Raw genomic sequence first — 27620 nt, 5'->3', positions numbered from 1 at the left:
TCATAACCGAAATAAAAAAGTCCATTATTATTAACCCTTTCAGCCCTGGATTTTTTATTTTTGTCGGACACACTTCTTTTGCGCGTTTTTCTCGTAGTTAGGCCCTTCGAAGACCATAAACAAAAAATTCAGCCACTGGTACAAGCATTTTTGGAATAATTAGCGTGGCATCAAACTAGGTGATTAGGGCCCACTGATTAGAAAGTAAAAAATAGCTTCTTTCTTCCTGCCAATCAATGGTGTACACAAAATGTAAACCAACGTCTTACTTTTCAGCCTAATACTCACTGAAGCAGCTTCGGTACATTGTCCCGAAAATGGCGCTTACCCGCCTCAACTTACGCGCCTCGGCATCACGGAATACCTCGGTCGCGCTTCTTCTTCTTTGTGGCTGCTACCTCCACAAACGTGCCACAATATTGGTGTCAATTGCAGTGGGGATCATTGAACAACTATGCCCCGAAGAATGAGTATTCTTGGTTAGGTTTCTGAGATACTAGGAAACATTGTATGCGGTGGTGTCCATTGACAGTTCCAGGGCCCAAAAGGTTAAGACAGTAGTTAGCTTGAGTGCCCAAAACTTCAAAATATACAGTAATACGTCACATTTATGTAGCCTTTGACAGCATTCATATATGAGCTTGACACAGCTGTCGCAATTTCGCACAGTTGAAAAAAATCTGTAATATATATATATATATATATATATATATATATATATATATATATATATATTGAAAAAGTTTTTCAAATGGGCCAAACGCACTTGGGGAGAGATGAGTCAACTTAGTGGTCATCTTAATTTTATTTCCAACGTTTTCAACTGGTGGACCGGTCTTCGTCAGTGTTTGCGAACAAGTTCCCCCCCCCCACACACACACAGATTATATATATATATATATATATATATATATATATATATTGTTGCGAGTAACTTTCTTAATAAGCAATTCATAACGCAGAAGAGAACTCTATGAGAAACACAAGATGGCGCCAGTCTAGCATCAACTAAAAACTAACTTCGTCCTCCACTTTCATGAAGCCGCGCTTAGAGGCTGTTATGTATCGTAACCCCGGCGGTAGAAGCACCATCTCAGTGCTAAATCTACGCAGATGATGTCAAAGGAGTGGTAGTAGGGCTTTAGCCGAGCCACGTGAATGGTGTCGTTCTGAGCTGACAATGGCTTCGTTGGATCAGTTGGGACAATCGCATACGCGACGTCTGTCACTTGGCGAACGATATGAAATGGTCCAGTGTAGGGCGACAACAGTTTCTCAGACAGTCTCACACGCGGAGTGGGTGACAAGAGGAGCCCAAAAGAACCCCCCGAAAAGTGCATGTTTCTGTGGTGAAAATCGTATAGTGGTCATTGGTGCGCCTGTGAGGTCTGTAGACGGTTACGGGCGACTTGGCGCTAGTGGTCGGCGCGGGCAATGGCTTCTCCAACATACTCAGTGGCTGAAGGTAGCAAAGTGTCTAAGGGTAGCGTTGAGTCCCGGCCATATAGGAGATAGAAGGGCGAATAGCCGGCAACGTTGTGACGGGATGAATTGTAGGACAACGTCACATAAGGCAAGTGAATGCCCCTTTCTTTGTGGTCTGGCACAACGTATTTGGCGAGCATATCGGTTCTGGTCCTTTTGAGGCACTCCGTAAGGCTATTTGACTGTGGATGGTACGAAGTTGTAAATCGGTGCTTGGTATGGCAAGACCTTAAGATTTCGTGCACGATGGCTGATAGGAACGTGCGGCCACGGTTGGTGAGAAGTTGGCGGGGAGCACCGTGCACTAATATTATGTCGTACAACAGAGTCCGCAACGTCGGTAGCGCAACTGGTCGGGTGTGCACGTGTGATTGCGTACCGCGTCGCGTAGTCGGGGGCGACAGCAATCAAATTATTTCCGGCTGTGGAGAATGGAAAAGGGCCCAACAGGTCAAGACCAACTCGAAAGAAAGGTTCAGTGGGAACGTCGATGGGCTGAAGGTAGCTGGCTGGGAGGGCGGATGGCGTTTTACGACGCTTACAGGGCTCACAAGCGGCGACATAGCATCGAACGGAGTGGGCCAGTCCTGGTCAAAAAAAAAACCGATGTCGTACCTGATCGTATGTGAAAAAAATGCCCAAATGGCCTATCATGGGGACGTCATGTAGTTGGTACCGGACAGTGGAGCGCAAATGCACTGGGATGACAGGAAGTAAGTCTGATACAAAGGAAACAAGGTTACGGCGGTAGAGGATCCCATCTTTCGCCAAAAACATTCATAGGGAAGGGTCACTAGGCATTGACTCCTGTTTGTCAATGATGGCTCGTAAAGAAGCATCCCGACGTTGCTCTTCGCTATGTTCAGCAGGTGCGACACGGAAAAAATGACCACGACAGCGTCAGTATCAGTTGCTTCGTCCACAGGTTAGCGGGATAAACAATCCGCATCCTGATGTATTTGCCCTGTTTTATACATTACATAGAACGTGTATTCTTGAAAGCACAGGGCCCAACGAGCGAGACGTCCTGTGGGGTCCTTCAGGGAGGCTTGCCAGCAGAGCGCGGCATGATCCATGACAACACGGAATGAGCGCCCGTACAGGTATGGACGAAACTTCGTGACTGTTCATAAAAGGGCGAGGCAAAGGGCTCCGTGATGGAATAGTTTCGCTCGGCTAGGGATAGAAGCCAACTTGCATAGGCTGTACTAAGGTCGTGTCCCCGTTGGTACTGCAATACCACCGCTCCTATGCCGTGTGCACTGGCGTCCGTGCGAGCCTCGGTTGGGGCTGATGGATCAAAGTGGGTTAAGGTTGCTGGCATTGTAAGCAGGGTCGTAACTTGGGAAAAGTATGACGCTTGGTCAAGGCCCCAGATAAACGACGCGTCTTCCTTCAGGAGGTCTGTGAAGGGGCGTGCAACTGTCGACAACTCCTTAACAAAGCGTCTGAAATAGGAACACACACCCACAAAACTGCGAACATCTTTTGTTGTCCTCGAAACGGGAAACTTTGTAACTTCGCGAATTTTCTCTGGGTCTGGATGCACTCCTTAGGCATCGAAAAGGTGACCGAGCACAAAAATTTGACGACGAGCGAAGTGGCACTTGTAGGCATTCAAGTGGTGTCCGCCTCGACGGAAAACGTCAAAATATCTGATAAACGATTGAGATGTGAGTTGAACGCGTGCACAACACAAGCAGGTGGACCATTTCATCTTCTTGTAAAACACAAGCAGGAGGACTATTTCAATCCTTGGAGCAATAAGTCCATCAATCTTTCAAATGTGGCTGGTGCATTGCAGAGACTAAATGGCACCACCTTAAACTAATAAAGACCATCAGGAGTGATCAATGCGGTGTTCTCGTTGTCCATCTCGTCGACGGCTATCTGCCAGTAGCCTGACCGAAGGTCAATAGTTTAAAAATTGTAGCATCGTGGAGGCAGTCAAGAGCGTCATCGATGCGAGGCAAAGGATAAACGTATTCTTTTGTAGATTTGTTGACGTGATGGTAATCGACGCAAAAGCGCTATGTTCGATCCTTCTTTTTAACAAGGACGACGGGAGCAGCGCAGGGCCTGCATGGAGACTCTAAAATGTATTTCGCAAGCATTTTTTCGACTTTCTGTTGTAATATTGCAAGCTCTGACCCAGAAAACGGTAGGGGCGTCGGTGAATGGGAGTCGCATGGCCAGTATTGATGCGATGGGTCACGACGGTCGTTTGGCCCAAAGAGGTGCTGGCAAAGTCGAAAATGCTACGATAGCCCTCAAGAACGTGGCAAAGCGCTGCAGCTTGCTCAGACGTGCGGTCCAATGACACCATTCGCTGGATGTCGGCACCCGAAGAACGTGATGGAGTTGAATTACTCACTGAGTAGCAGCAATCGTCCACTCTGAAGGGCTCAACATGGTCGTCTTGGAGAGCAGTAATTTTGACCAGGGAGATACCCTTTGGTAGAACTTGGGTGGTGAGTGAAAAATTGACAACATGCGGCACAGCAACACCGTACATAAGCATCACGGCAGGATTCGAAGCCACTATGTAATCACCATCAGGTGCTGGCGGCGTGACGATAAGTTGACATGTGTGACAGAGTTAGGTGGGAGGCGCGTGAAATCAATGCAGCGGAGGCTGGTTTGCGGTGGACTGGTCGGGTCGGTAAAGAGAAGTAAATTGAGATGAAAAGAGCCAGCTGAACAGTCTATGAGGGCAGAGTGCGTGGCTAGAAATCCACACCGAGAATGAGTTTTGAGGGCAATGTTCGATAACGGCGAAAAGAACGACAGTGCTCCTCTCCCCAATAGAAACTCGCGCAGAGCACATGCCGAGAATCGCGGCAGTTTCCTCATCGATGACTCGTACAGACCGGTTGAGGGCGGGTGGGTTAACTTTTTTAAGTCGGTGGTGAAGGTTAGCATTAGTATTGGACTCATGTGCGCCAGTATCTACCAACGCGCTGACACGAACATTGTCAACAGAAACGTCTAAAAGGTTCAGGTTCGTCGTTAACATTTGGCGAAGATTTTTTACGAAGTTCGTCAACGCAGCTTCTCCTCAAGACGCTGCACGATCAAGTTTTCCGGTTGTAGGTGCTGCTTATAGGTCGGGGAGGCAGCACGGCGTTTTGGAACGACCGGGACTGACGACGAGCAAGGGACAGTGACCTGTTGTAACGAAGTCTGCTCAGAGGTGCGGCATGAGTGAAAATTGTGGTCGACATTCATGGAGAAAGTGATGGGGACGACTGGCGGACAGAAGTGGCGTGACATGGAGATGCATAATGTGACGGGGAAGCCCAGCGGTTGCGGCAGGGATGAACCATATGACGAACGCGTCAACAGTTAAAACATATGGGCCTGTCATCAAAGGTACACCATTCGTACGGATTGCGTTTGAGGCGACGAGCAGAAGGAGGACAATATGAAGGCTCAGCAGAATACGGCAGGAACAGGATGTAGGCCGACATTCGATAACACTTGGCGAACGACGGCTTGTATCAAAAAGATCGTGGTTGGGGAAGGCGCAGGCGTCAGGAATGGCGCGGCCACCGGATGCACCTCGACGAATGATGCGTGTGAGCTTGACACATCGAGGGGCCTGGTGGAAAGCGTTGTCACACAAAAAGTAGCTGCTGTGTTCAGAAGGCGCACGATACTTTGGGCTACGCGGTGGGCTTTAGCATGTTCGAGACGTCGGCATTCTTTAAGAATTATGTCGTTGCTCGAGACGTTGTTAAAAACCAGGAGGTTGAAAGCATCGTCGGCAATGCCTTTAAAGACATGGTTAACATTTACATCTTCCGACATGCACTGGTCAGACTTGGAACAAAAGGCCAAGACGTCAAGAATGTGGGAGATATATGATTCGGTAGAAGACTAGACCCGTGTGGCAAGAGCCTTCTCAGTGAGCTGACGGCCAGATAAATCACCAAACAGGTTGCGGGTCTTTTTTTTTTAATAGATCCCAGCTTGTTAATGTGGTTTCGTGGCTTTCAAACTATGTTCAGTGAGTGCCATCAAGGTAAAAAACCACGTTGGCGAGCATGAACATGGGATCCCAGTGGTGAGTAGCACTGACCTGCTCGTACCGGTTCAGCCAAGTGCCAAGATCGATGGTATCATCACAGAAGAAAGTGCCAGGATCCCGGATGTGCGGCAGTGTGACGTACGTGGTTGCTTGGACTGATGAGGGCGGCGTAAAGGAAGTACCAGCAGTCGAAGGGTCGCCCCGATGTTGCGACTCTTCGACTGGTATATATATATATATATATATATATATATATATATATATATATATATATATATATATATATATATATATATATATATATATATATGTATATAACATGAGGGGGGCTGTTAATTTGCGTTCACATATCTGTGCTGATCAGTCATATTTAAAGATATGCTTTTCGTGACTCTATGCATATATTTACTGTAAAAAACAGGTTACTTCATCCTTCGGCGATTTGACTTCTATGAATTTTTTTAGTTGTGTGTTGAACTAGCCATTACCGTAGCTGAAGTAATTCTTTGAAAGGTAAATTTATGTTCAGTCGTGAAGAATCCCGTGAAGGATTAATAACATTTGAAGATAAAAGCACGCGTCAAGGTGTTGAAAATCCTTCCAAAGGGAAGAGAGATAGCTTGCTCTAGCCAGCTACTCTTCTCTGGGGGAGAGGAAAGGGGAGAAGAAAGACTAATGGATTTACGATGGTTAGATAGAGAGGTGAGTATACAGAATTCTTTCAGCTGAGAAAAGTTTTATAGCCGCGCATATACTTCAGTTGCTTCCGGAAAGGATATAACCCCTCCTATGACCACAGCTGTACCGTTGGTGTCTGGCGCAGGGCCCAACATGGTCTCATCAGGTAAAAACCTACTTCGATATATTTCAGTAGAAGAAATCAGCGTTTGTCATTACGTGCGAATGCTGGGCATTCACAAAATATGTGCTCACTTGTTTCTGGCACATCACAGTGTTCACAATTGGGACCAGTGTCACTGTGACTGATATGTGCGTAACGTCTTGTGTACGCCACACGAAAACGAATGTGGTGGATCGTACTTGCAAGGTGCAGTTTCAATATAGGGGGCAAGCGGAACCTCATTTTTGGGTCTAATTTGTGAAGTCACCGGTGTCGCCGTTCCTGTTTGGTCCAGAGCTGAAGTGTGCAACTGCGCACCACGTAGCTAAGCAGGGCGTTCATATCGGTTCGAGAAAGTGCAATGCATACTTCAGGGGCACTGCTTGAGGCATTTTTAGCTTCAGCGTCTGCCTCTTTGTTTCCCACCACGCCGCAATGCGCGGGAATCTATAGGAAACGGATAAGATGGCCTGTTGAAGCAACTTGAATTAGTTCTGCGATTTCTATTGCCAAGATGTATTACGGGTCTTGCCTCATGATGCAAATAATGGTTTGCAAAGCGCGTTTGGCATCACAAAAAATCGTCCAGGCATGAGGTTGCTCTCCGGTAATAAATCTTACCGCCTTCCGGATAGCGACAAGCTTTGCGGCAGTTGATGTGGATATAGGGTCAACTTTGTATCGCCGACGACGTCCATGTCTGCGATGACAAAAGCTGCGGCGGAGGTGTTTAGTGTGGCGGACTCGTCGGTGTACACGTGCAGAGAAACACTGTACGTTGTAAGAATGTGATGTAGGGTTAGTTGTCTGAGGCCAACAGAAAAAACAAAAGACTTCTTATTAATTCCAGGTATCGTAAGACAAACAGGTGGTTTAGGCAGGACCCATCGAGGCACTGCAGGAGCAGTCGGCTGGGAAAACCTTGATGGCATAATATTTCCATGCCGTGACATCAATCTTGAGAAACCACACTCTGGGTGAGTGGTGGGTAGTATTGGTAATGGGTGTTGGCTGTGTCGGCTCAGCAATCGAAAGCGTACTCCAAGTGGCTCGCAGAGCATGTATACACTGATGGGACGAGCCCGAGCCTCTGCGCTTGCCCCATTTGTTGGAGTGCAGCGCGGTAGACCAAATTATCTTCGTAATCAATGAGCTTGAACATTCTCTAGCGTCTTCACACAGCTAGGGCTCATAATAAAGAGCACTGGCATGTTGTACCATATGTATTCCACAAGTGGAGCATTGTACAATTGAAGTGGCGATGACTCTAATGGGTCCAATCTTGCTCTTGCCACGTGACTAAGAACGAAAGCAAAGCTCTTCAATTTAGTTTTAAGCACTGAGACGTGTCTCGTCCACAATAAATCTCAGGGCGCGATAGCCCTAAGAAACTTGTGGTGCGTTACAGCAGGTATCGCTGTCCCATTAATAAATATTGGGTATTGTGACATATGCTTGCGCGTGAACGCAAGCACTGCGCATTTGTCGATTGAAAGATTAAGCCCCCGACGTCGTAGATATTTGTATGCGATCGCACTGCACGCAGTAGTCTAGCTCGCACTTGCGGACGACTAGTTTCAGATTCCCATATGCATATGTCTTCAGCGTATGCGCTGATCTTCACCGTACTGGGAAGTTCTGCTGCTAGGCCGATCATTGTGATGTTGAAGAGAATCGGGCTGATAACTGCCCCTTCAGGCACACCACGATGAACCTTATATTGATTGGTGTTACAGTTATTTCTCGTCACGTAAATGGTCTGGTCACTAAGGTAACTAAATATCCAAGCATACAGTGGTCCGTCAATGTCGAAATCTTCCATTGCGTCATGTGTGGCATAATGCAGCACATTATCGTAGGCACCCTAATGTCTAGGAAGACCACCGCCATTAGTCTGCATCGGCTTATTTCCTCTTCAACACTGGTGATCAAGTAGACCACATCGTCAATGGCAGATCGGCCTCTTCTGAATCCGTTCATAAAGGCAGGGAATAACTTGTTGCTCTTTAGAAGCCACTCCCGATGCAGCTCGCGAAGGCGATTGGTCTGTTGAACGAACGTGCATAAGGACACTTCCCCGGCTTAAGAAACGCAATATAGCGACTGAATTTCCAATTAGCTAGGATTTCTCCCGACTCCCACGGGGTGTTATAATGAGATAACAGAATATATAGTGCTTCTGTACCGAGATGGTGGAGTGCAGCATATGTGATTCCGTGAGGTCCTGGTGCCGATGAGTGTCGGGAGGCAGAAATCACAGCTTAAAGCTCATGCATTGTAACGTTCACATCAAGGCGCTCGTCAGACGATGGAGGCGCAACGGTAGTAAGTGGCTCTATATTGCTATGATTATCAGTTGTGTCCAAGATGAGGCTACAGCAGTCGCTGGCTATCTGAACTTCTGTCCTCCCTTAATGAAGATCAACAGCATAAAATGTTGACGTTGTTGGGGAGTTGTTTGCGAACTTTGTACCACCCGCCAGATCTTAGCTAGAGGTTGCCTAGGGTCCAGAGATTCAGAGAATTTTCTCCCACACTGCCTGTTAATCTTGTCAAGATGCCGTAGAACATGTTATTGAGCTCGACGATAGGCGGAAAGGTCAGAAGGTGACTTCGTTGGTCTGTGTCGGCGTTCTGCGCGGCAACCGATTGCACGAAGGTCCTCGTATTGGGAGTCAACTGCTGATCTCTGCATCGGTAGCTTAACCTGATTGGTTGGCTCACGCATTGAAGAATCAATGATGTCTCTACCTCGGTTGGATCAGTCGTGTGCTCACGGCCAGTCTCGCCAGATGCCTTGAACAGTGTCCTGTTGGTTTGACGGGTGTAGCGTGTGTGTGTGTGTGTGAGGCGAAACCACCTAAACTGAACATAGGTTGCAAGGTGGTCACTTCCACGAGTGTCTAAATCTGTGACCCAACATGGGGAAGACAAAAGGCTCCTGGAAACGAATCAGATGTCGAGGTAACTGCTGTAGGAAGCACCACGAATAAACGTAGGGGATCCGTCGTTGAGCACACTTAGTCCATAGTTGCGTATAAAATTGTCCAAATCCCTTTCACGATAATTAATTGTAGCGCTACCCCAGAGAGGATGATGTGCATTAATATCGCCAATCACAATGTGTTGCCTTTTTGCGCTTGAAGAATAGTCTCCAGGTGGAAGCAGTCTATCTGTGCGCTTCTGTGTATGTATCCTCTTATTACTGAGAATGTTTGCTTTTATGTGTTATAGTCAGGCTCACGTAATCATTGCTGGTATGCGAAATGATAGCATGTCTCAAGAACGTCAAATTACAGTGTATACAAACGAGAACTGTACTCGTACGTAGATCATGGCGGGACCAAATCTGCATATATGCAGGTATATGAAAAGTTGAAGCCGCATTAGGTTAATATATAACGATAACAGGAAATCAACATATAATACCAATTGTCTCAAATTTTACAGACGGCCACGTAGACCACGAGCATTTCAATGCATAACAAGCAACTGGCGCATGCGTTCTTCAAACATCAATGCCATATTCACTTATTGAAGTACCACTTGAAGAGTCTCCAAAACCTCAAGTAGCTGCGCAGCCTTCTTAGCATTGGGAGTGTTTAGGCTGCTGAGTATCTTACGTGTTGAACCATCAAAATTTTAAGCGTAGCTTTGACCTCTACGTTGTCTGTCTTGTTTTCTTCATTGGGGGTAGGGGCACTATGTTATGATGGCGCTACGGCGGCTCTTGGTTGTCGTGAATGCCACTGAGTTTTCGACGTGGTGAGACATGGCTGCCTTGCGCTTCCGTGGACGGTATTGCCACTTCAGCATCTGTATGGTCTTGTGTGGCTGACACAAGTAGGTTAGAAGGTTGGGAGGGCACATCTTTTCGTGTCAAATTTGATAAGCTATGAGCACTGCTGCTTCGTTTGCGTGGGTGTAATGAACGATGCTTACGGCGCGTACAGCTTTTGCAGCTTCTTTGTGAGTGGAGTGGTCTCGAACTATTTTCTTCAGGATACTCAATTCTTTCTTAATTTTGGAACATTCCTTTGAATTTGCAACGTCGAAGCCTGAGCAGTTTGGGCATTTGGTCGCAGCATTGCAGTTATCACCACCATAAAGGCCACCACAGTGCTTGCAGGTTCCTTCACCCTTGCAAACTGCACTAACGTGCCAAGTTTCATGTATTTATGACATTGTAGAGGTTTTCTTACGTAAGGAGGTACCGAGTGCTTCACGTACCAAACTTTTAGATGTGTGGGTGACGTCTCCGACTGAAACACTACTTTAAGTCATCGCGTCCGTTCCCAACGGCGGTAAGCAGGCGTGGGATGCTATGACGAGAGCAGTTTTTTGAGACTACAGTCTGTTATTTTTTCATCCACATCGTACATAACTCCTGTTGTTATTTCTTTGTCGTACGCGTAGAATGCGCGAATTGGAATGTTACCTGATTGAAAAATAGCTTTCAGCGTGTCCAGTAAGGCCTTCGTAGTGACCTCCACGGACAGCATGTTCTTCCGAGTCTTTATGCGTATTTCTGCAAATTTCCCTGGGGCGATGAGCTCAAAGTACTCCGACAGGCTCTGCTTATTCTAAAAGTTCAAGATTACGGTCTTTGATGTCATCCATACGAAATTGGGTACGACCACATGCTACTCGCCTTTATCTGTGCTTGCCGGCCAGTCGGCCATATCCGGCTCATTTTCATCTTCAGGCGTCGACTTGGTACGACCACGTAGTCGCTGTGCGAAGCCATATCTCAAAAGGAGGAGTCATCAGAAGTGTCAACGCGGACCACGCTTGAGCCGGGGTGAGAACTTGTGTTAGACGCACTATGGTGTGGTCGGCCTGGTCCCGCTTACTGGATGAAGTTTTGGTCCCTTATTTCAAGGGAGACAGTCCCTCCGAGTAGTGTTAATCATTGAAAAACCTTGGCAAGGAAGGAGGAAGCAACAAAAAGGGAGAAGGCAGGAAGGTTAACCAGAAAGACATCTGGTGGGCTACCCTACACTGGGGGATGAGGGAAGGGGACAAGAAAGACGAGAAAGAGGGAAGAGAGGGAAAAGAAAAAAGGGTGGGGGAGAGACTTACAGTAATTTCACTGCAGCGTGTAGAACTCTACCGCATGTCAGAGGCGTTCACACAAGCCTGTCTTTCTCAGGAAACACAGCAGGGATTTCACTGCCTTGTGGGCTGTCGAGGCATGTGGACGTTGCTGTAATAACACTTGCACAGAAAGAGGCCGATCATCCAGTCGCCGCATTGCGTTGGCAAGTACTTGTCTATCTGAGGTAAATCGAGGACAATGCCACAGCAGGTGTTCGATATTTTCGTCGGTGCCGCAAACATCGCACGCCACACTGTCAGTAATTCCGATTAACGTGGTATAAGCTTTCGTGAAAGCAACTCCCAGCCCAAGGCGATAGAGAAGCGAAGCTGCACGTCGATGTAGGCTGGGTGGAGGCCGGAGTTGTAGTGAAGGGTCGAGTTCGTGCAGTCTTTTACGTCGTATGCTTGGTGTGTTCCACTCAGTCAGTGTGAGACTGCGGGCCAGTTGACGAATCTGCCTCGCCGCATCCGCTCTTGAAAGCGGAATCGGAACGCTGTTCGCTTCTTTATGTGACGTGCGAGCAGCATGGTCTGCAGAATCATTGCCGCCTATACCACTATGCCCAGGTAACCACTGAAAGACGATGTCATGGCCTTTTTGTATTAAAAGGTGGTGAAGTTTCACGGTTTGGTAGGTCAACTGGTCGTGGCATCCGCGTCGGAGAACTGATATCAGGCAATGTAACGCTGGTTTTGAGTCAGAAAACACAGCCCATTTACCTGGTCTTTCTTCTGAATTGATGTGTTCCAGTGCATTGCGCAGAGCCTCGAGTTCTGCCGTCGTTGAAGTTGTCACATGTGAAGTCTTAAAACACCGAGTTACCCTTTGCGATGGTATAACCACTGCTACACCTGAACTAGACGGCGTAGTAGAGCCATCCGTGTAAATGTGCACGTGGTTACTGTAGTTTTGTTCCAGTAGGAATAGACTCAGTTGTTTCAGGGCATGTGTCGGTAAGTCCGATTTTCTCCTCATTCCCAGAATCATTAGGTGAACTCGCGGCCGGCTCAAGCTCCAAGGAGGAAGCAGTGGCTTTGATGCAGGTGCGTATGTCTCAGCAAACGATGAACGATGCTTGTAGACAAGAGTGTCGTATGTCGTGCGGGGCCTTTGAGCAGCTAGGCTCGCCAGGTGGTGAGAAGGGGTCCTGGCGTAATGCCTGAGGTGCATGCGCATTGTCTCGGTAATAATATGCGTATTTATCGAGTGATCTTGAGCGATGGCAATGGTTTCAGCCGTTGAAGCACTGCGGGGTAATCCAAGGCATATATTAAGTGCTTGGGCTTGAATGCTCAGAATTGCGCGCAGGTTGGTCTTGCCGGTGTTAGATATTGCAGGTAAGCTGTACCGTAAGAATCCGATAAACAGCACTCTGTACAGTTGTAGCATGGATGGTATGGGCACTCCCCAATTCTTTTCTGCAGGGAATTTGAACATGTGGCATGTTGCAATCAGCCACTTCTTCACATAGTTCACGTGTGGAGTCCACGACAGGTTTCTATCTATTATGACTCCCAAGAACCTGTGGCTTCTGCTGAACGATATGTATTCTTCAATATTCTATATACTGTAAGCAGACATTGGTTTCCGCGTGAACGCTACCACTGCACATTTTCCGCAGGACACCTCGAGGCCTTGTTCACGAAAATAGCATGATGTCGTTTTAGCAGCCTTCTGAAGGCGGGCGCGAAGCTGAGGCCTTGTCACACCTGATGTACAAATGCAGATGTCATCAGCATAGACAGAAAGTTCTACAGTGCTAGGTAGCTGCTCGACTAGACCAATGAGAGTTAGGTTGAAAAGGGTAGGGCTTACCACTCCTCCCTGAGGAACTCCTCGGCTGCTGTAATAATCAGGTGTTGGGCCATTCGCTGTCATCACGTAAAATTATCTCAGCTGTAAGTAGCTGTACACCCACATATATATCTTGCCACCAAGACCTACTGTTTACAAAGCACTAAGGATGGCTTCATGGGTGACATTGTCGTAAGCCCCCTTAACGTCTAGAAACAGGGCGGCGCACAGTTTCTTACAGGCTTTCCGGTGTTGAGCATATGTCACCAGATTAACAACGTTGTCGATTGACGAATGGCCGCGCCTGAATCCGGTCATGGATACGGGATAGATTTCGTAGGGCTCTAAATACCACTCCATTCGTGTTAGAATCATTCGTTCCATCGTTTTTCCCACACACCTGGCAAGTGCGATAGGACGGCATGAGACAATATCCAAAGGAGATTTTCCAGTCTTTAGAAGTGGAATGAGGCGCCTTGACTTACGTGCCTGGAGAACCGTACCAGTCTGCCAGGAGTCGTTGTATAGGCGTAAGAGTGCCTTTCGAGCTTCGTCCCCAAGATTACAAAGGGCACGATAGATAATACCGTCAGGTACGGGTGCTGAAGAACGTCTGCACAGAGCCAGTGCCGCCTCTAGCTCATCCATAGAAAACTGGCATTCCATACGGGGAACACGTGAGGGTGGTGGGTTGTCAAATGTTCGTTTTCTTGATACTGTGAAATTGGAACCACCGGCAATTCTTCTACAGAAAGATTCTGCGACGTCAATCTCTCTGCATCGAAGGTGAAGTGCCAGAGACGTAAACGAGTGTCGCTGACCCAAGGTTGTGCTAAGACCCCGGACAGTTAACCATATCAGTGATAGGGGCTTTCGTGGATCCAACGACTCGCAAAAGGATGTCCAACGTCGCCTGCCAGTTTATCCATGTGCCGCTGCACTTTCTTTTGAATGCGTCTAGCCAGCCTTTAATTCATCCATGTTACTTTGTCCGTCGGTACCTTCGTTCTGCACGACGGCGTACTGCGCAAAGTTTCTCAAGCTCGATGTCGAAATCGGTGCGCTTGTGACTAGTCAAATGTGTATGCGTGGTATTCTGCAGGACATCCTTTTTCGAGTCCTCTAGGTTATATGATGAGCCGTCGGTACAGCAGTCTTCCATTAACATTTTGAATTTTGGCCAATCGGTGTACTTGAGGCCTCTTGAGGACTTGGAGCTGGTGAAACCTTCTATACACAGGTAAGTTGGTATATGGTCGCTGCCCCGCGTTTCCAGATCCGAAAACCAGTGCACTTTCCTGGTAAGTGAGCGAGAAACCAATGTAAGGTCCAGGCAGCTGCTATAGGCTGATCCGCGTAAATATGTAGGGCTTCTATTGTTACAAACGCAGAGTTCGTACTCCGAGGCTAAGGACACAAATTTCCTTCCTCTAGAGTTGTCCCTGGAACTTCCCCATAGGATATGGTGGGCATTGAAGTCGTCAGTGATCACCCATGGCCTTGGAGTCAATGTCAGAATACCACGTAAGTGCTCGCAGTCAAGGCGGCTTGATGGAGATAAGTAAGCTCCGATAATCGTGAAAGCAACCTTACCCTTCTTCACAGTAAGGCACACATACTGAATCCTCTCATCAGGCGAGACTCTGTGGTGAACGTAAAAGAGGTCATGCCGCATGAATACAATAACTTTGCTGCAGTATCTGTGAGTGGAGGACATAAAGCACTCATATCCTGACAGCTTGATTGAAACACACAGGTTGGGTTCACAAATCACGATAATGGGGAAGCGGTTCACAAATACAAACTGTCTAAAGTCAGACATGCGTGACTTCAGTCCTCTGGCGTTCCACTGAAAGACAGATGCATTCTTGACTTCTGCTCGAAACGACGGTGCCTTGCTCGCCATGGTTTTACCTCGGAGCTGCAAGCACCGGACCCAGGGTGTCAAGCAGATGCAGTGCGGTCTGCGCAACCGTAGTCTTCATATTACTCAGTAGGACACGCATGGTACTCATCAGCCATTGCAGCAAGCTTATCACTTGATCTTCATTTATCGCATCACTGGTTTGAGGAGTCGTCGAGGGCGGCGGGATTTGATGCAGCTCCGAAGCAGGTTGACTTCGTGGAAGAGAGGGCCACTGTTCGGAAGGTGCGACTGCTGTCCCTTTCTTCTGTTTGGCAGTACCCGTCTTCAGTGAGCTCGGTGTTTGTGGGTCAGCCTCTTTGATAGAGGATGACATCTCTCTAACGGTAGAGCAGTTTTTCCTTGATGTTCTTCGCCCACGACGCCGTCGTCGGCGTAGTGTAGCGGCAGCTTCCCTGTGCGTTGAATTGTCCCGCACCGTACGCCTGAGTACCGCATGCTCGTTTCACACCTGCGGGCAATCTTTGGATGAGGCGTCATGAGCGCCGTGGCAGTTTGGACATCATGGCATGGTGGCACTGCAGGCGTCTTTTGAGTGAGACTCAGCGCACCGCGGACACACAACTCTGTTGTCACAGACACCATTTACGTGTCCCATCTTGAAGCACTTGTAGCATTGCAGTGGCTTCGGTATGGAAGGACGCACTGAGTGGCGAACATGGCCAACTTTGACATACGAGGGAAGGCTGTCTCCCTCGAACACAAGCCTCAAGCAGCGTGAGTTGCCGAGTCTGGTAATATTCGTGATGCGGGTGTCTTCAGTCGCTGGCTTTATTAGTACTGGCAGGTCATTTGCTGAGATGGAAAGATCAACGTCATAAATGACGCCTACAGTGCCATTACAACCTGTAGCGACCATTGGCCGAACTTTCACGTTGCCGATTTCTGTTATGTGCCGAAGGCTTTGCAGTGCGCTACGGTGCATAACGTATACAGCAAGGACATTCTTTCGTGCATTGATCCTCACGTCTTTGATCTCATTCGCCGTGGTTTCCTCGAGAAGCACAGAAAGAACTTGCCTGTTAAGGAGTCGCAAGTTAGATGCAGGGTCTTCGGGCATAAACAGCATGGTGTGCGGCCACCGCTGTGGTGCAGTCTTAACGGTGGAAACACTTGCCGACGATGCCGTCCGCTGCAGTCTTCGATTGTAGATCGATTCATGACGACCGTGAAGTCATCATCCGATGACTCAAAGCCGTCCGAGTACAAATCGGTTGTCTCACTGTCGGTGTCGCTCAACGCGTTGCTACGGTTCCTGGACGACGTTCGGCGCGACGGTTGCACGCCTGGAACATTCTCAGGTGTGTCCTGAAGCATCACCGCAAAGGAGGGATCGGCAGCTCCCAGGATTTCAGGGAAAACAAACAGAAAATACTGAGACATGGGCACAAGCGTTCTGTGTGAGAATCACTTCGTCGTCGTCGCCCCAATCAAAAAAAGCTTGGCAAACAAATTAGAAAACTCACAGAGCTCGATGCAGATGCAACGAATATGCTTAAAAGGAGCGCTTTTCGAAACATTTCAACTTCTTTCACCGGTATGTTCTCTGAACGTTTTAACCCGCCTACTCACATTATTTTTTAGACATGCCATAAAGTTGCCACAGTATCGGTTCTCCCCGCATGAACCACAACTGTACCACTGGGGCTGCTGCTATTATTCTGCGTACTTCTTCTCCATCTGTACAAGCTATATGTTATCGCTGATTTTCTTACAAAGAACCCTAAAGGTCACTTCCTTTTCACAAACAAGAGGTCGCTACTACGTGTGCCGAACAATAATAATGACCTTTATTATTGACCTAATGCAGACTACATTGCTGTAACGAACATTTCTTGTTGCACTAACGCAAAAGCCACATAAATGTGTTTGAAGATTTCAATGTAGCGTACGGAAAAACGCGGTCAAGAAGAAGCAGACAGAATGATATGAGCAGTTCTGTCTCTTTCTTTGTTCCTGTGTTTTTAGGTGCGATTCAACTAAGTTTTCAAGCCGAAAGTAAACCTACTCGCCCAGCTTGGCATCTTGAAGCTCCCAATACTTCTGTTTATGAAAGCTTACAAAAAATAACCAAGGAAAGGCGGGGCAATAATAATATAAATATTCTCAATAATATAATGGAAAGGGAATGTGGGCTATATGCAGAGAAAATTATGGTAATAATTTTACTGATATCAATATCTTATCATAATATTAAATTGTTATTATTAATATTAGTATAAGATAATAATAATAATACTATAATAATAATATAAATATGATTGATTGATTGATTTCTGGTGTTTAACGTCCCAAAACCACCATATGATTATGAGAGACGCCGTAGTGGAGAGCTCCGGAAATTTCGACCACCTGGGGTTCTTTAACGTGCACCCAAATCTGAGTACATGGGCCTACAACATTTCCGCCTCCATCGGAAATGCAGCCGCCTCAGCCGGAATTCGATCCCGCGACCTGCGGGTCAGCAGCCGAGTACCTTGGCCACTAGACCACTGTGGCGGGGCTATAATAATATAATATTCTCAATAATACCATGGAAAGGGAATGTGGGCTATATGCAGAGAAGATTATGGTAATAATTTTACTGATATCAATATATTATCATAATATTATATTTGTTATTATTATTATTACTATAGGATACTAATATTATTATCATAATAATAATATTATAAATATAATTGATTGATTGATTTGTGGGCTTTAACGTCCCAAAACCACCATATGATTATGAGAGACGCCGTAGTGGAGGGCTCCGGAAATTTCGACCACCTGGGGTTCTTTAACGTGCACCCAAATCTTAGTACATGGGCCTACAACATTTCCGCCTCCATCGGAAATGCAGCCGCCACAGCCGCGATTCGATCCCGTGACCTGCGGGTCAGCAGCCGAGTACCTTAGCCACTAGACCACTGTGGCGGGGCTATAATAATATAAATATTCTCAATAATTTAATATAACAAATTGTTTTATTTGTATTATGGGTAACATTTTTTCCGCACATGGTCTAATCATAAACGCCGCAAATTCGACCCATGCCGCACTTCGTAACATGCCGAGCGAACATATGATACACTGGCCTCCAGCACTTCGCTTTCATCGGAATCCGACCCGCGCGGCATGGATCAAACTCGCAACTTTAGGGTCAGCAGCCGCGAATGCAACTACTGTACTATGACAGCAGACAAAAACCCAGGCTAGCAATGATATAGTCTGCAGTCCAGGGAAAGTGCATCCAGAATAACCCCTTCAGTAAAACTTGTTGTTGGGCTATTTGGTGCATTTTACAAAAACAAATTGACAACACAAACCACCCTTGAATAACAGGCATAAGAAAAGAGCGTGACGTTCTTTCATTTGTTGCTTTTCCCACACTGATTTGCGTCACTTAAATTTTGTATTTGTCTTCAAAGAAACCCTTTATGGCAGTCATAATCAACTGTTTTCTATTTCAGGTTTTCGACCAATGTTCAGTGCGAAATTGATTTTTGCTGTGGAAGATAATATATGTGGGGTTATGAAGCTGCAATCAACGACAGGTGAGAAGTTTCACTAAGTTATTCACTTTCACTAAACAGACACAAATTATGAAGCACACCCACGAACGTCTCGCATTCAATTTCCTGACCTATAACATAATTTTTTTACAGCACAGTTCTTTACTCCTATAGAACTGGATATGAATATCCAATAGCAGATGATAATAATGATGGTGATTATCTTTGTTATACTGATGCAAACCCACACCAGGGAATCAGTCAAGAACCACACACAGTAACTTTTGAGTTTAAAAAGATATAATATATATATATATATATATATATATATATATATATGGAAAGAAGTGTATACCTAAGGGCTCGTTTTTCCGTGTTTTTACACAATAAAAATGAGATCTAACAGACAATAATGGCAAGGAAAGTATCGGGGAAGATATTAGACCAAATTGTAATGTAAATATGAAGAAAAGTGGGTGAAAATATAACTTGCCGTGATCATTATATATATATATATATATATATATATATATATATATATATATATATATATATATATATATATATATATATATATATATATATATATATATATATATATACAAATATATATATATATATATATATATATATATATATATATATATATATATATATATATATATATATATATATATATATATATAATAAAGTCAATCATATCTGAGCAAAGACGCAGCCTATCAGATGCGATTTCAGACAAAGGTAGTGATGGGTCTAAAACAAATGATATAAATAAAAATATCACACTAACATGACAATCGCTTTCTTTCATGTATATAGCCAAATACCGCCAAACAGACGTCGCTGTGGCTATACCCTAATTTAATGCTGCCAATTGATAAAATTACTGCCATACTTATTTCTAATCCTAATTTTTCAAGTGCAGCTACAATCGAGGTATCTTTTCATTGATAAGAATATCGGCGTCAGAATAAAAAGAAATGTTCTGTCGTTTCCGTTTCTTCGCAAACCTGAGATAAAAGTGATGTCTTTAGATCATTTCTAAGTAAATAATAATTTAGTTGTGGAATTCTACAACGGAATCTTGGAGAAACTTGCAATTGCCATGTTGCACACCACTGTCTATTGCAGCAGCCTCTTAGGTGTGCGAAATCTTGAAATTCGCCCATAGCGTAGGAGTTCATTTTGTTATGCAAAAAGAGGTTTCTAAACGTTATTGCTGTTGCGTTAGCCGTATCAGGCAAAATTGGGATAAGGGGATCGCTAAGAGATACCGTGGCTAGTGCATCCGCCATACCATTTAGATATATGCAACGATAATCTCGTACCCATAACAACTGATGTATTTGCATGTTTGTCAGTATTAGTTGTCAAGCTATCGTTATCCTAAGACGGCGCGCGCTTTTTATTCTCTTCTTCATCCCCTCCCTCGCTTCCAGAACATGCGCACCAATTTAGTTGATGTGAGAATAAATAACACGGATGGATAAGAGAACGAATACATGGAGAGAGAAAGAGAGATGACGATAGAACAAAGAAAGGCTGGAAGTAAGAAAGATTGAATAAAAGAATGAAGAAAATTTTTGTGACGTAAAATATGTTCGTCAGGTGAGATTGGAATTGTCGTCCTGCAGATCTAAAGAGAGTGTATAAACCACTCGTATATTCAGGCACGCTAGGAGGGCATAACACAGGATTGTGTAATATAGTACAGCAAAGGTAGAGAAGGGAGAAGTGAGCGTGAAGAATATAAAAAAAAAATCACAGTATATCGACGAACGAAATGATGATGTGTGGGGCGAAGCATCCATTAGTCTGTCCGCCCTTCCGTCCGTCCGTTCATTCTTGCTTCCGTCCGTCCGTGCGATAGTCTGTGCGTTCGTCCATCCATACGTCCAACCATCTGTCCGTCCATGCGTCCATCTGTCGGTGCATCCCTGTGTATGTCCGCGCATCCATGCATCGGTTGGTCCATGCGCCCGTGTCTGCGTTCTTCCGTCCATCTAGTGAACACTCCAAGTACCGCCATCTCGCCTCTTTTCATCATATATTCATCATATAGAAGTACCGATACCCAGCGGACATTGCAAGGACTAAACGAGAGGTGGCTACCTACTACTACTACAACGACTACTGCTACTAATACTACATACGTCGTGAACGCACGACCCACGGCATAAGGAGCTTCGCCCCTAAAAAGCACCACCCAAGAACTCCGTACACAAGGCTAACCAGTGAAACGCATACGTATGCCTACCAGTAGGACATCCGCCACAGCCGAGGCCAAACTTCCGCGCGTGAACTTCCCCTCAAAACGCATTGATACCATTGCCATGCTGACGTTGCCCTGCCTGCAACGCCGCGTTCTTGGCTCGCATTTGTCAGTTAAATTTGGCTCGAAAGGCTTTCATATCCTTGCTGAGCAGTTGCTGCTTGCGCTTTGATACCCAGGCCTGTTTTGTGCTGGTTTCGTAGACGCTACTGTTCTTGGGAATTTTTCTTCTGTTAGGGCGTTCGTACGATCAGTGTCCTCCCCATGTGAAAGCTATAGGTTCATATTCCAGCATGTTGGCTCGGCGGCACGGCTGCGAAGACATTAACGGTGCCACTGAAGTATAGCCGATTGTTTGCGTGCTGGGATACGACACCATAAACGATGTAACGGATGACGTATCCAATTGAAACCGTTATTGTTTCTCGTGGAAAATGGGTTTTAGAGACTATAGTATTGCTTGGGGACCGTCGACACAAAAATTTTCACCTGTCTGTCCACCTGTACATTTGTCAGTTTGTCTGCTTTTAACGGTACTTTACACGGCACGAAAGTGGCCAAACTATACTTTGAATGGCCGACCCTCTCCGCCGCGCCCCCCACTATACCTCAGAATTCAGTGTTCATACTTGTGTTATTATCAATTAAAAAAGCAATTATTGCGCATATCTGTGGCACCATAACAACACAGTCAATATTCTGTATGTTTGTCTCTTACTAGCAAAAATTATACATAAGTAGATATGAGAACTGTAGCGTTTATCACACTGCGCTGACCAGGCAACGCTTGCACCAAAAGGCAAGTGTTTCCAACGGTTTGCTAAGACGAGACTGTGGTGGCACCTACCCGTCGCCGAGCGTTCTACACCTTATCCCCTCCGAGACGGGCGCGCGGAGTGCGCACGCTTCGTTTTCCAAGATAACTGCCAGATAGCACCCATGTCTCACGTGTGACATGACTTGATGCACTCGTTCGCCTCCGCTGCACGCTTGAGGCACTCTAACGCAGCGCCTCCAGAATACTTTTCACCGAGTTTCTTGCGCAGAACATCAAATAGACGTTTTTTTCACTCTCTTCAGACGTACGGCTATTGTCTTTCCACGACATTCACAGTGTAAGGTGCAAATGCGTAGCCAATTTTTTAAATGAGAAGCATTTCTTAGCAAATTTCGGTGACTTTGAGCGTATCTATCTATCTATCTAGCCGGCTACGCTTGGGTGCTCTCGTGGTCGCCCCCTTAACTTGGCGTGAACCAAAATTTGCATAGGAAAGTAAGATGGCTTGACGGTAATGACACGCTGGTCAGGACATGAATATTGTCACAATCTCGTCACGTCGGCAAACACTTCCCGCCAGACAGTGGCGCACACCCACGGGTGGGCATGTGCAGCTGGTATGCTGGCATGTGCCACAGGAGATTGACACTTAGTGCCTACCCAGGAATGACGAGAACACACATGGGCAATTTTAACGCGAAGAAATACCTAACATCGGTAGCGTCGACCCAACGAATGCAAAAAATAAATGTGAGGGTCGCTGCTGGAATATAACCCAAGCGTTCTGCGCGGCAACAAAACATTTTTTCGCGGAGCTACGTCTGGTCTCACAACTACTTTTCAAATAGACGCTAATCTTCGAGAAATGTCAATAGTGGTCGCAGTGCTGCCTACCCAAGTTTATATACAGTACATATGTACTCCTTTGATACAGCCGTCACGTCAGGTTAACATTATTTGTGGCTCCGCCGTGGTGGTCCAGTGACTAAGGCATTCGGCGGCTGACCCGCAGGTCGCGGGATCGAATACCGGCTGCGGAGGCTGCATTTTCGATGGAGGCGAAAATGCTGTAGGTCCGTGTGCTCAATTTGGACGCACGTAGAACCCCAGGTGGTCGAAATTTCCACATATTAATCAATCCACTAACGTCAATTGAGGTTAATCATCATGCGCTGAAGTTGATTTATGTAGCAGTGTCCAGGGCCAACATCCTCGCGACCATCAGCGCTTCATATCAGCTTCTGGTGTTGCTAATATGCATGTTCCAGTTAGCATCGTTGCGCAAGTGCAAATAAGGAGTTATATAAACATCTGCAACTTTTCAACATGCCTGTGCATGCAACATTCGTACATATATTTAGCGTCTTTTCATGACTTGTCGCTCAATACAAAAGTTGCAACATGTTAACGTTCCCTCTGCATGCTTCGCTTAACGTTGATACACAGGTTCGTGGGTCCTGCAAGTTTTTTTTTTAATGAGGAGCATTTCTTAGTCACATGATGTCGCGCTTCAGCGTTGGCGCCATCCACACCCCCGCTGCGCATTTTCGGCTTGTCTCGTCTTGCTTAAATGCGAGTGGTGTGTCTATCATCAGCGGACCGCGAGTTCGTGATTCAGTCAAGGGCGCATCTTCACCTTCCGATAAAACGACGGCATGAAGCAATAAAGACATTCTTTAACTTGACATTTCTTGCATTTGCTTCTGCTTATTTATTAAATAGCAATAATAAAGACGAACTGAAGGATGAACCGAAATTTCATAAACATGTCGCTTCAATCGTTAAATGATTCCATTTGAAGTCAATGCTATAATGAAGACACGTACATATTAAACGCGAAGCATTTTGAAGTGAAATTTAGCGACTTTGAGCGTATCTATCTATCTATCTATCTATCTATCTATCTATCTATCTATCCATTTATCTATTTTGCCACCTACGACATTTTCGATAGTGGTATCGATACCAGACTTGGTGTGGCATAACATGACTATATGACGAGCATATTTGACTAGTCATTATCACGACTTCATGATATGTATGTCATGATAGTTATGATATACATTTCATGGTCTTGCTGCTCTTGCGGTGGATTCGTTCACATCACATGTTGAAAAACTGGTATGGTATGACATGATTGCATGGCGTACACAAGGGACAGACCCTAACATAAAAATCATGTCATGCGTGTCATGTTACATCTTGACTACATGCAACGCTCATGATGTGCTCTCGGCCACTTGGCTAGCATCATCATCATCTTCTCATCATCAGCCTGACTACGTCCACTGCCGTACAAAGGCCTCTCCCATGTTTCGCCAGTTTACCCGGTCCTGTGCTTGCTGCTGCCAATTTACACCCGCAAAATTCCCAATCTCCTCTGCCAACCTAACATTCTGTCTCCCCCTAACCAGCTTGCCTTCTCTGGGAATCCTGTGTTCCCCTAATGACCAGCGGTTATCCTGCCTGCGCGCTACATGCCCGGCCCATGTCGATATCCTCTTCTTGATTTCAACTATGATATCCTTACTCCAGTTTGTTACCTAACCCACTCTGCTCTCTTCTTGTCTCTTAAATTCACACCTAATACTTTTTTTTCTATTGCTCGCTGCGTCGTCCTCAATTTAAGCTGAACCCTTTTTGTAAGCCTTTATGTTTCTGCTGCGTACCTGAGTACCGGCAAGATACAGCTGTTATATACCTCTCTCTTGAGGGATAGGGACAATCTACCTGTCATAATTTGAGAGTGCTTTCCAATTGTCCTCCACCCCATTCTTATTCTTCTAGTTACTTCAATCTCGTGTTCCGGCTCCGCGGTTATTACCTGCCCTAAGTAGACATAGTCTTTCACAACTTGAAGTGCAGTATTACCTATATCGAAGCGCTGCTTTTTTGCGAGGTAGTTGTACATTACTTTTGTTTTCTGCAAATTAATTTTAAGACCTACCTTTCTGCTCTCCTAGTCTAACTGCGTAATCATATCGCTAGCATCACATATACCCAATTCGATATTATGGTACGTGAATGAATGACGAAGGTATTTGATTGGTGCACACGTTTTGATCATGAGATGCGTTTCATGTAACAACATGACTACATGCCCCGCTCATATTGCGCTGGTGGCCGCTTAGCTAGCTTCTCTTATACGAAATTTGGTATTACGGGACGTGAATGGATGACGAAGGTATGATACTGGTGCAAACATGATAAACATGAGAAGCATGTCATGTAACAACATGACTAAATGCTACGATCAAGATGCGCTCGTGGCCATTTCGTTAGCCTCACTTATACGAAATTCGATATTACGTGACGCGAACGGACGACATAGGTAAATGACACATCCAAACATGATAATCATGACATGTGTGTCTTGTAACAACACGACTACACGCCACACTCATGATGCGCTCGTGGCCGTTTCGCTAGCTTCAATTATACCAAAGTTGGTATCACGTGACGTCAATGAATGATGAAGGTATGTGACTGGTGCAAACATGATAATCATGAGATGCGTGTCATGTAAGAACATGACTACATGCCACAGTCAAAGCGCAATACAATTCGACGTGACCCAGTGCGCGTGCGCCCCGGCGTTCGTTTCCTCGCGTCCCGCCAGCGTCGCCATGACAGGCGCCGGTCCTGCTATATACTCGCAGGTGCGTGCTGCGTTGCTTTTACGCATGCGCGTTTCAGTGCGTCCGGCGCTCCTCCTTTTCGAAAAGGGGCAGACACAGTGCTGTCAGGGTAACGCATTGGCACCAAATGCAGCATGTCGCATTTCACGTCGGCTGCCATTAGGCCGCGACGACAGGCGCTGGTCGTGCCGGTCGCGCTTGGCGTCAGACTGTAGAGCACTCGCGTTTTGCTAACGTAGCGTAGCTGTGCGCATTGTGCGCGTACGTCAACGTCATCGTGCGCACACACATAATTGCTAGTGTGTGCCATCTTGGGCCAACAAATGATTCGCGCACATTGAACGATTGCAGTGACTACTAAATCAACTGCTTAGACTGATGACGTTTAGCCGATTTTATACGTTCTGTAGCTGATTGTTTCCAAAGCCTAACCTACTATCACTAAGACAATTATTTTGCCACAGTTTGTTCATACAAGCCTATAGGCTCATGACGCATAATATTGTCATTGCAATCATAATCATTTAACTAATAGCAATATTGCCCGGTTTTCTCAGAGCAATAGTCTTCTTCAGCAAGACGTAAGGAAAAATTACGGCAAGTTCAACACTTTGTTTACAAGCATAGCGACTTGGAATTCATTGCCTTTTGAATTCAAATCTTCGCACAACGTTCATATTTTCACCGTGCGTAGCAAAAAACATTTTCTTTGGGGATTTATGGACTAATTTGATTTGTATAATTAACTGTTCATAGGCTCAAGCAGTTTTGTGTTAGTATTATATTAACATTTGCCTTTGTACAACTTATGTTGTATAACTAGTTGCATTTGTAATGTACAGTTTTTCAATCTCGCTTTGTTCTAGTTTCATCCACTGCTATTGTATATTTTCATGTGCTTTTTATCAGTAGTAATATCATTATGGCATGTAATAATTGCATTGTTACTGCTATTTAGGCTCCTTAGTCATTGCTCACAAATTCGCACGTTCTGTGTAATTTGTTTTTTTTTGTAACTACCTCATTCCAGTCGCCATAGGAGGTCCTTCTGTAAGCTTCTCTGAAACATTGGGACTTCCTTCTGTTCTATTCCACTCATGTAACCAACCTCAAACATGTAATAAACTTGGCTTGACAATACTTGAAATAATGATTCAGCATTTCCAAACCAGAGCCCTCTACTACGGCGTCTCTCATAATTATATGGTGGTTTTGAGACGTTAAACTCTACATTTTAATCAATAAATCATTCATAAGTGTTCATGGATCCCAGGACAATAAGTAATTGCTAGAACTGCGAAGCCTAGGTGATCCACGATGAGAAGACATAGAGGCTAAGATGGTACGAGCGAAAATATTTTCTCAATTCGGTGCTGAGTCAGGATTCCATGAGATACATCTTGACGACGAGACAACAACAATTTGTCCGTTTTGGACTACTTTCAGGATCCATAGGTTTTTGAGGCTGCCACCCTGAATCCTCTTCTACTCCGAAGCGCACTAGCTATACCAGAAGGAAGTTTTTTTTTTAAAAACATACAGCGTTCATACTTTTAAGCATTTTTACAAATGAGTTTGTTGTAGTTTTTTGTTGGTAAAAATTGCTCACCTCAACTTGCGCAAGAACTAAAAACGGTCATATTTCTTCTTTCTAGGGTCCATCACTCATTACGAGCTTCAAGTGAGAAATTCATCGCTTCAAATCATCCTTTATCGGCGTTGTTGGAATCACTTCTCCAAGGTCGCTGAATATAGCAGAGAACTTTACTATCCGCAGTGTCAGCACTTGGTCAGACTTGGAATCTGAACCTATCGGTTGCTGCAAGGCCCATTATCGAAAGACTACGTATTTCTCAAATGTACGATTTTGTTTCTTCTGTGCTGTCAGTGTAGAATCTTAATTGCCTAAATTGGCTAACCTCCCTGTCATTCCTCATTTATTCCTCCTCCTCCTCCTCATTGCCTAAATAAAACCGACCAAAAGTATTTGTTCTTTTACCCACATTTTATAAGTATAAAATCATATAACCCAAAGGTTTAGGCCTTATCTGGTCGGATCTATTTTTACAGAAGAAATGAAAATATAAATATATCGGTATTTTTCTCCACGGAATTTCACAAATGAAAGTGAACTTTCGAAATGTGATCAACAATTAATTATTTTTCTGATTCATTTAATTGCTTTTAGGTTCATTGTTATCTAACTTATTACCATTATTACTATTATTGCAACAACGTAAAAATGATGGCGTTCATG

At 45.3% G+C, this 27620-nt stretch overlaps 1 protein-coding gene across 2 annotated transcripts in view; it reads left to right on the top strand.

Annotated features, from left to right (window-relative positions):
• The window catches only part of LOC119165560 (uncharacterized), a 55074-nt gene extending 27725 nt beyond the window's left edge, over positions 1–27349 (top strand). Inside the window, exons 4-5 of one of the 2 annotated variants that reach the window (XM_075872863.1) lie at positions 18631–18714; positions 27019–27349. In XM_075872863.1, the coding sequence (XP_075728978.1) occupies positions 18631–18714; positions 27019–27170 (236 nt within the window). In that variant the 3' untranslated portion in view covers positions 27171–27349. Of the gene's footprint in view, positions 1–18630; positions 18715–20114; positions 20227–27018 lie in introns of those variants that run through there. The other variant, XM_075872864.1, reaches the window with a different exon arrangement.
• The last annotated feature ends 271 nt before the right edge of the window (positions 27350–27620 follow it).

This window comes from Rhipicephalus microplus, chromosome 9 (genome assembly GCF_043290135.1).
Source record: "Rhipicephalus microplus isolate Deutch F79 chromosome 9, USDA_Rmic, whole genome shotgun sequence".
Classification (NCBI taxonomy): Eukaryota; Metazoa; Arthropoda; class Arachnida; order Ixodida; family Ixodidae; genus Rhipicephalus; species Rhipicephalus microplus.
The sequence above is the reverse complement of the archived record's forward strand: the minus strand, read 5'-3'. Positions and strand labels throughout refer to the sequence as shown.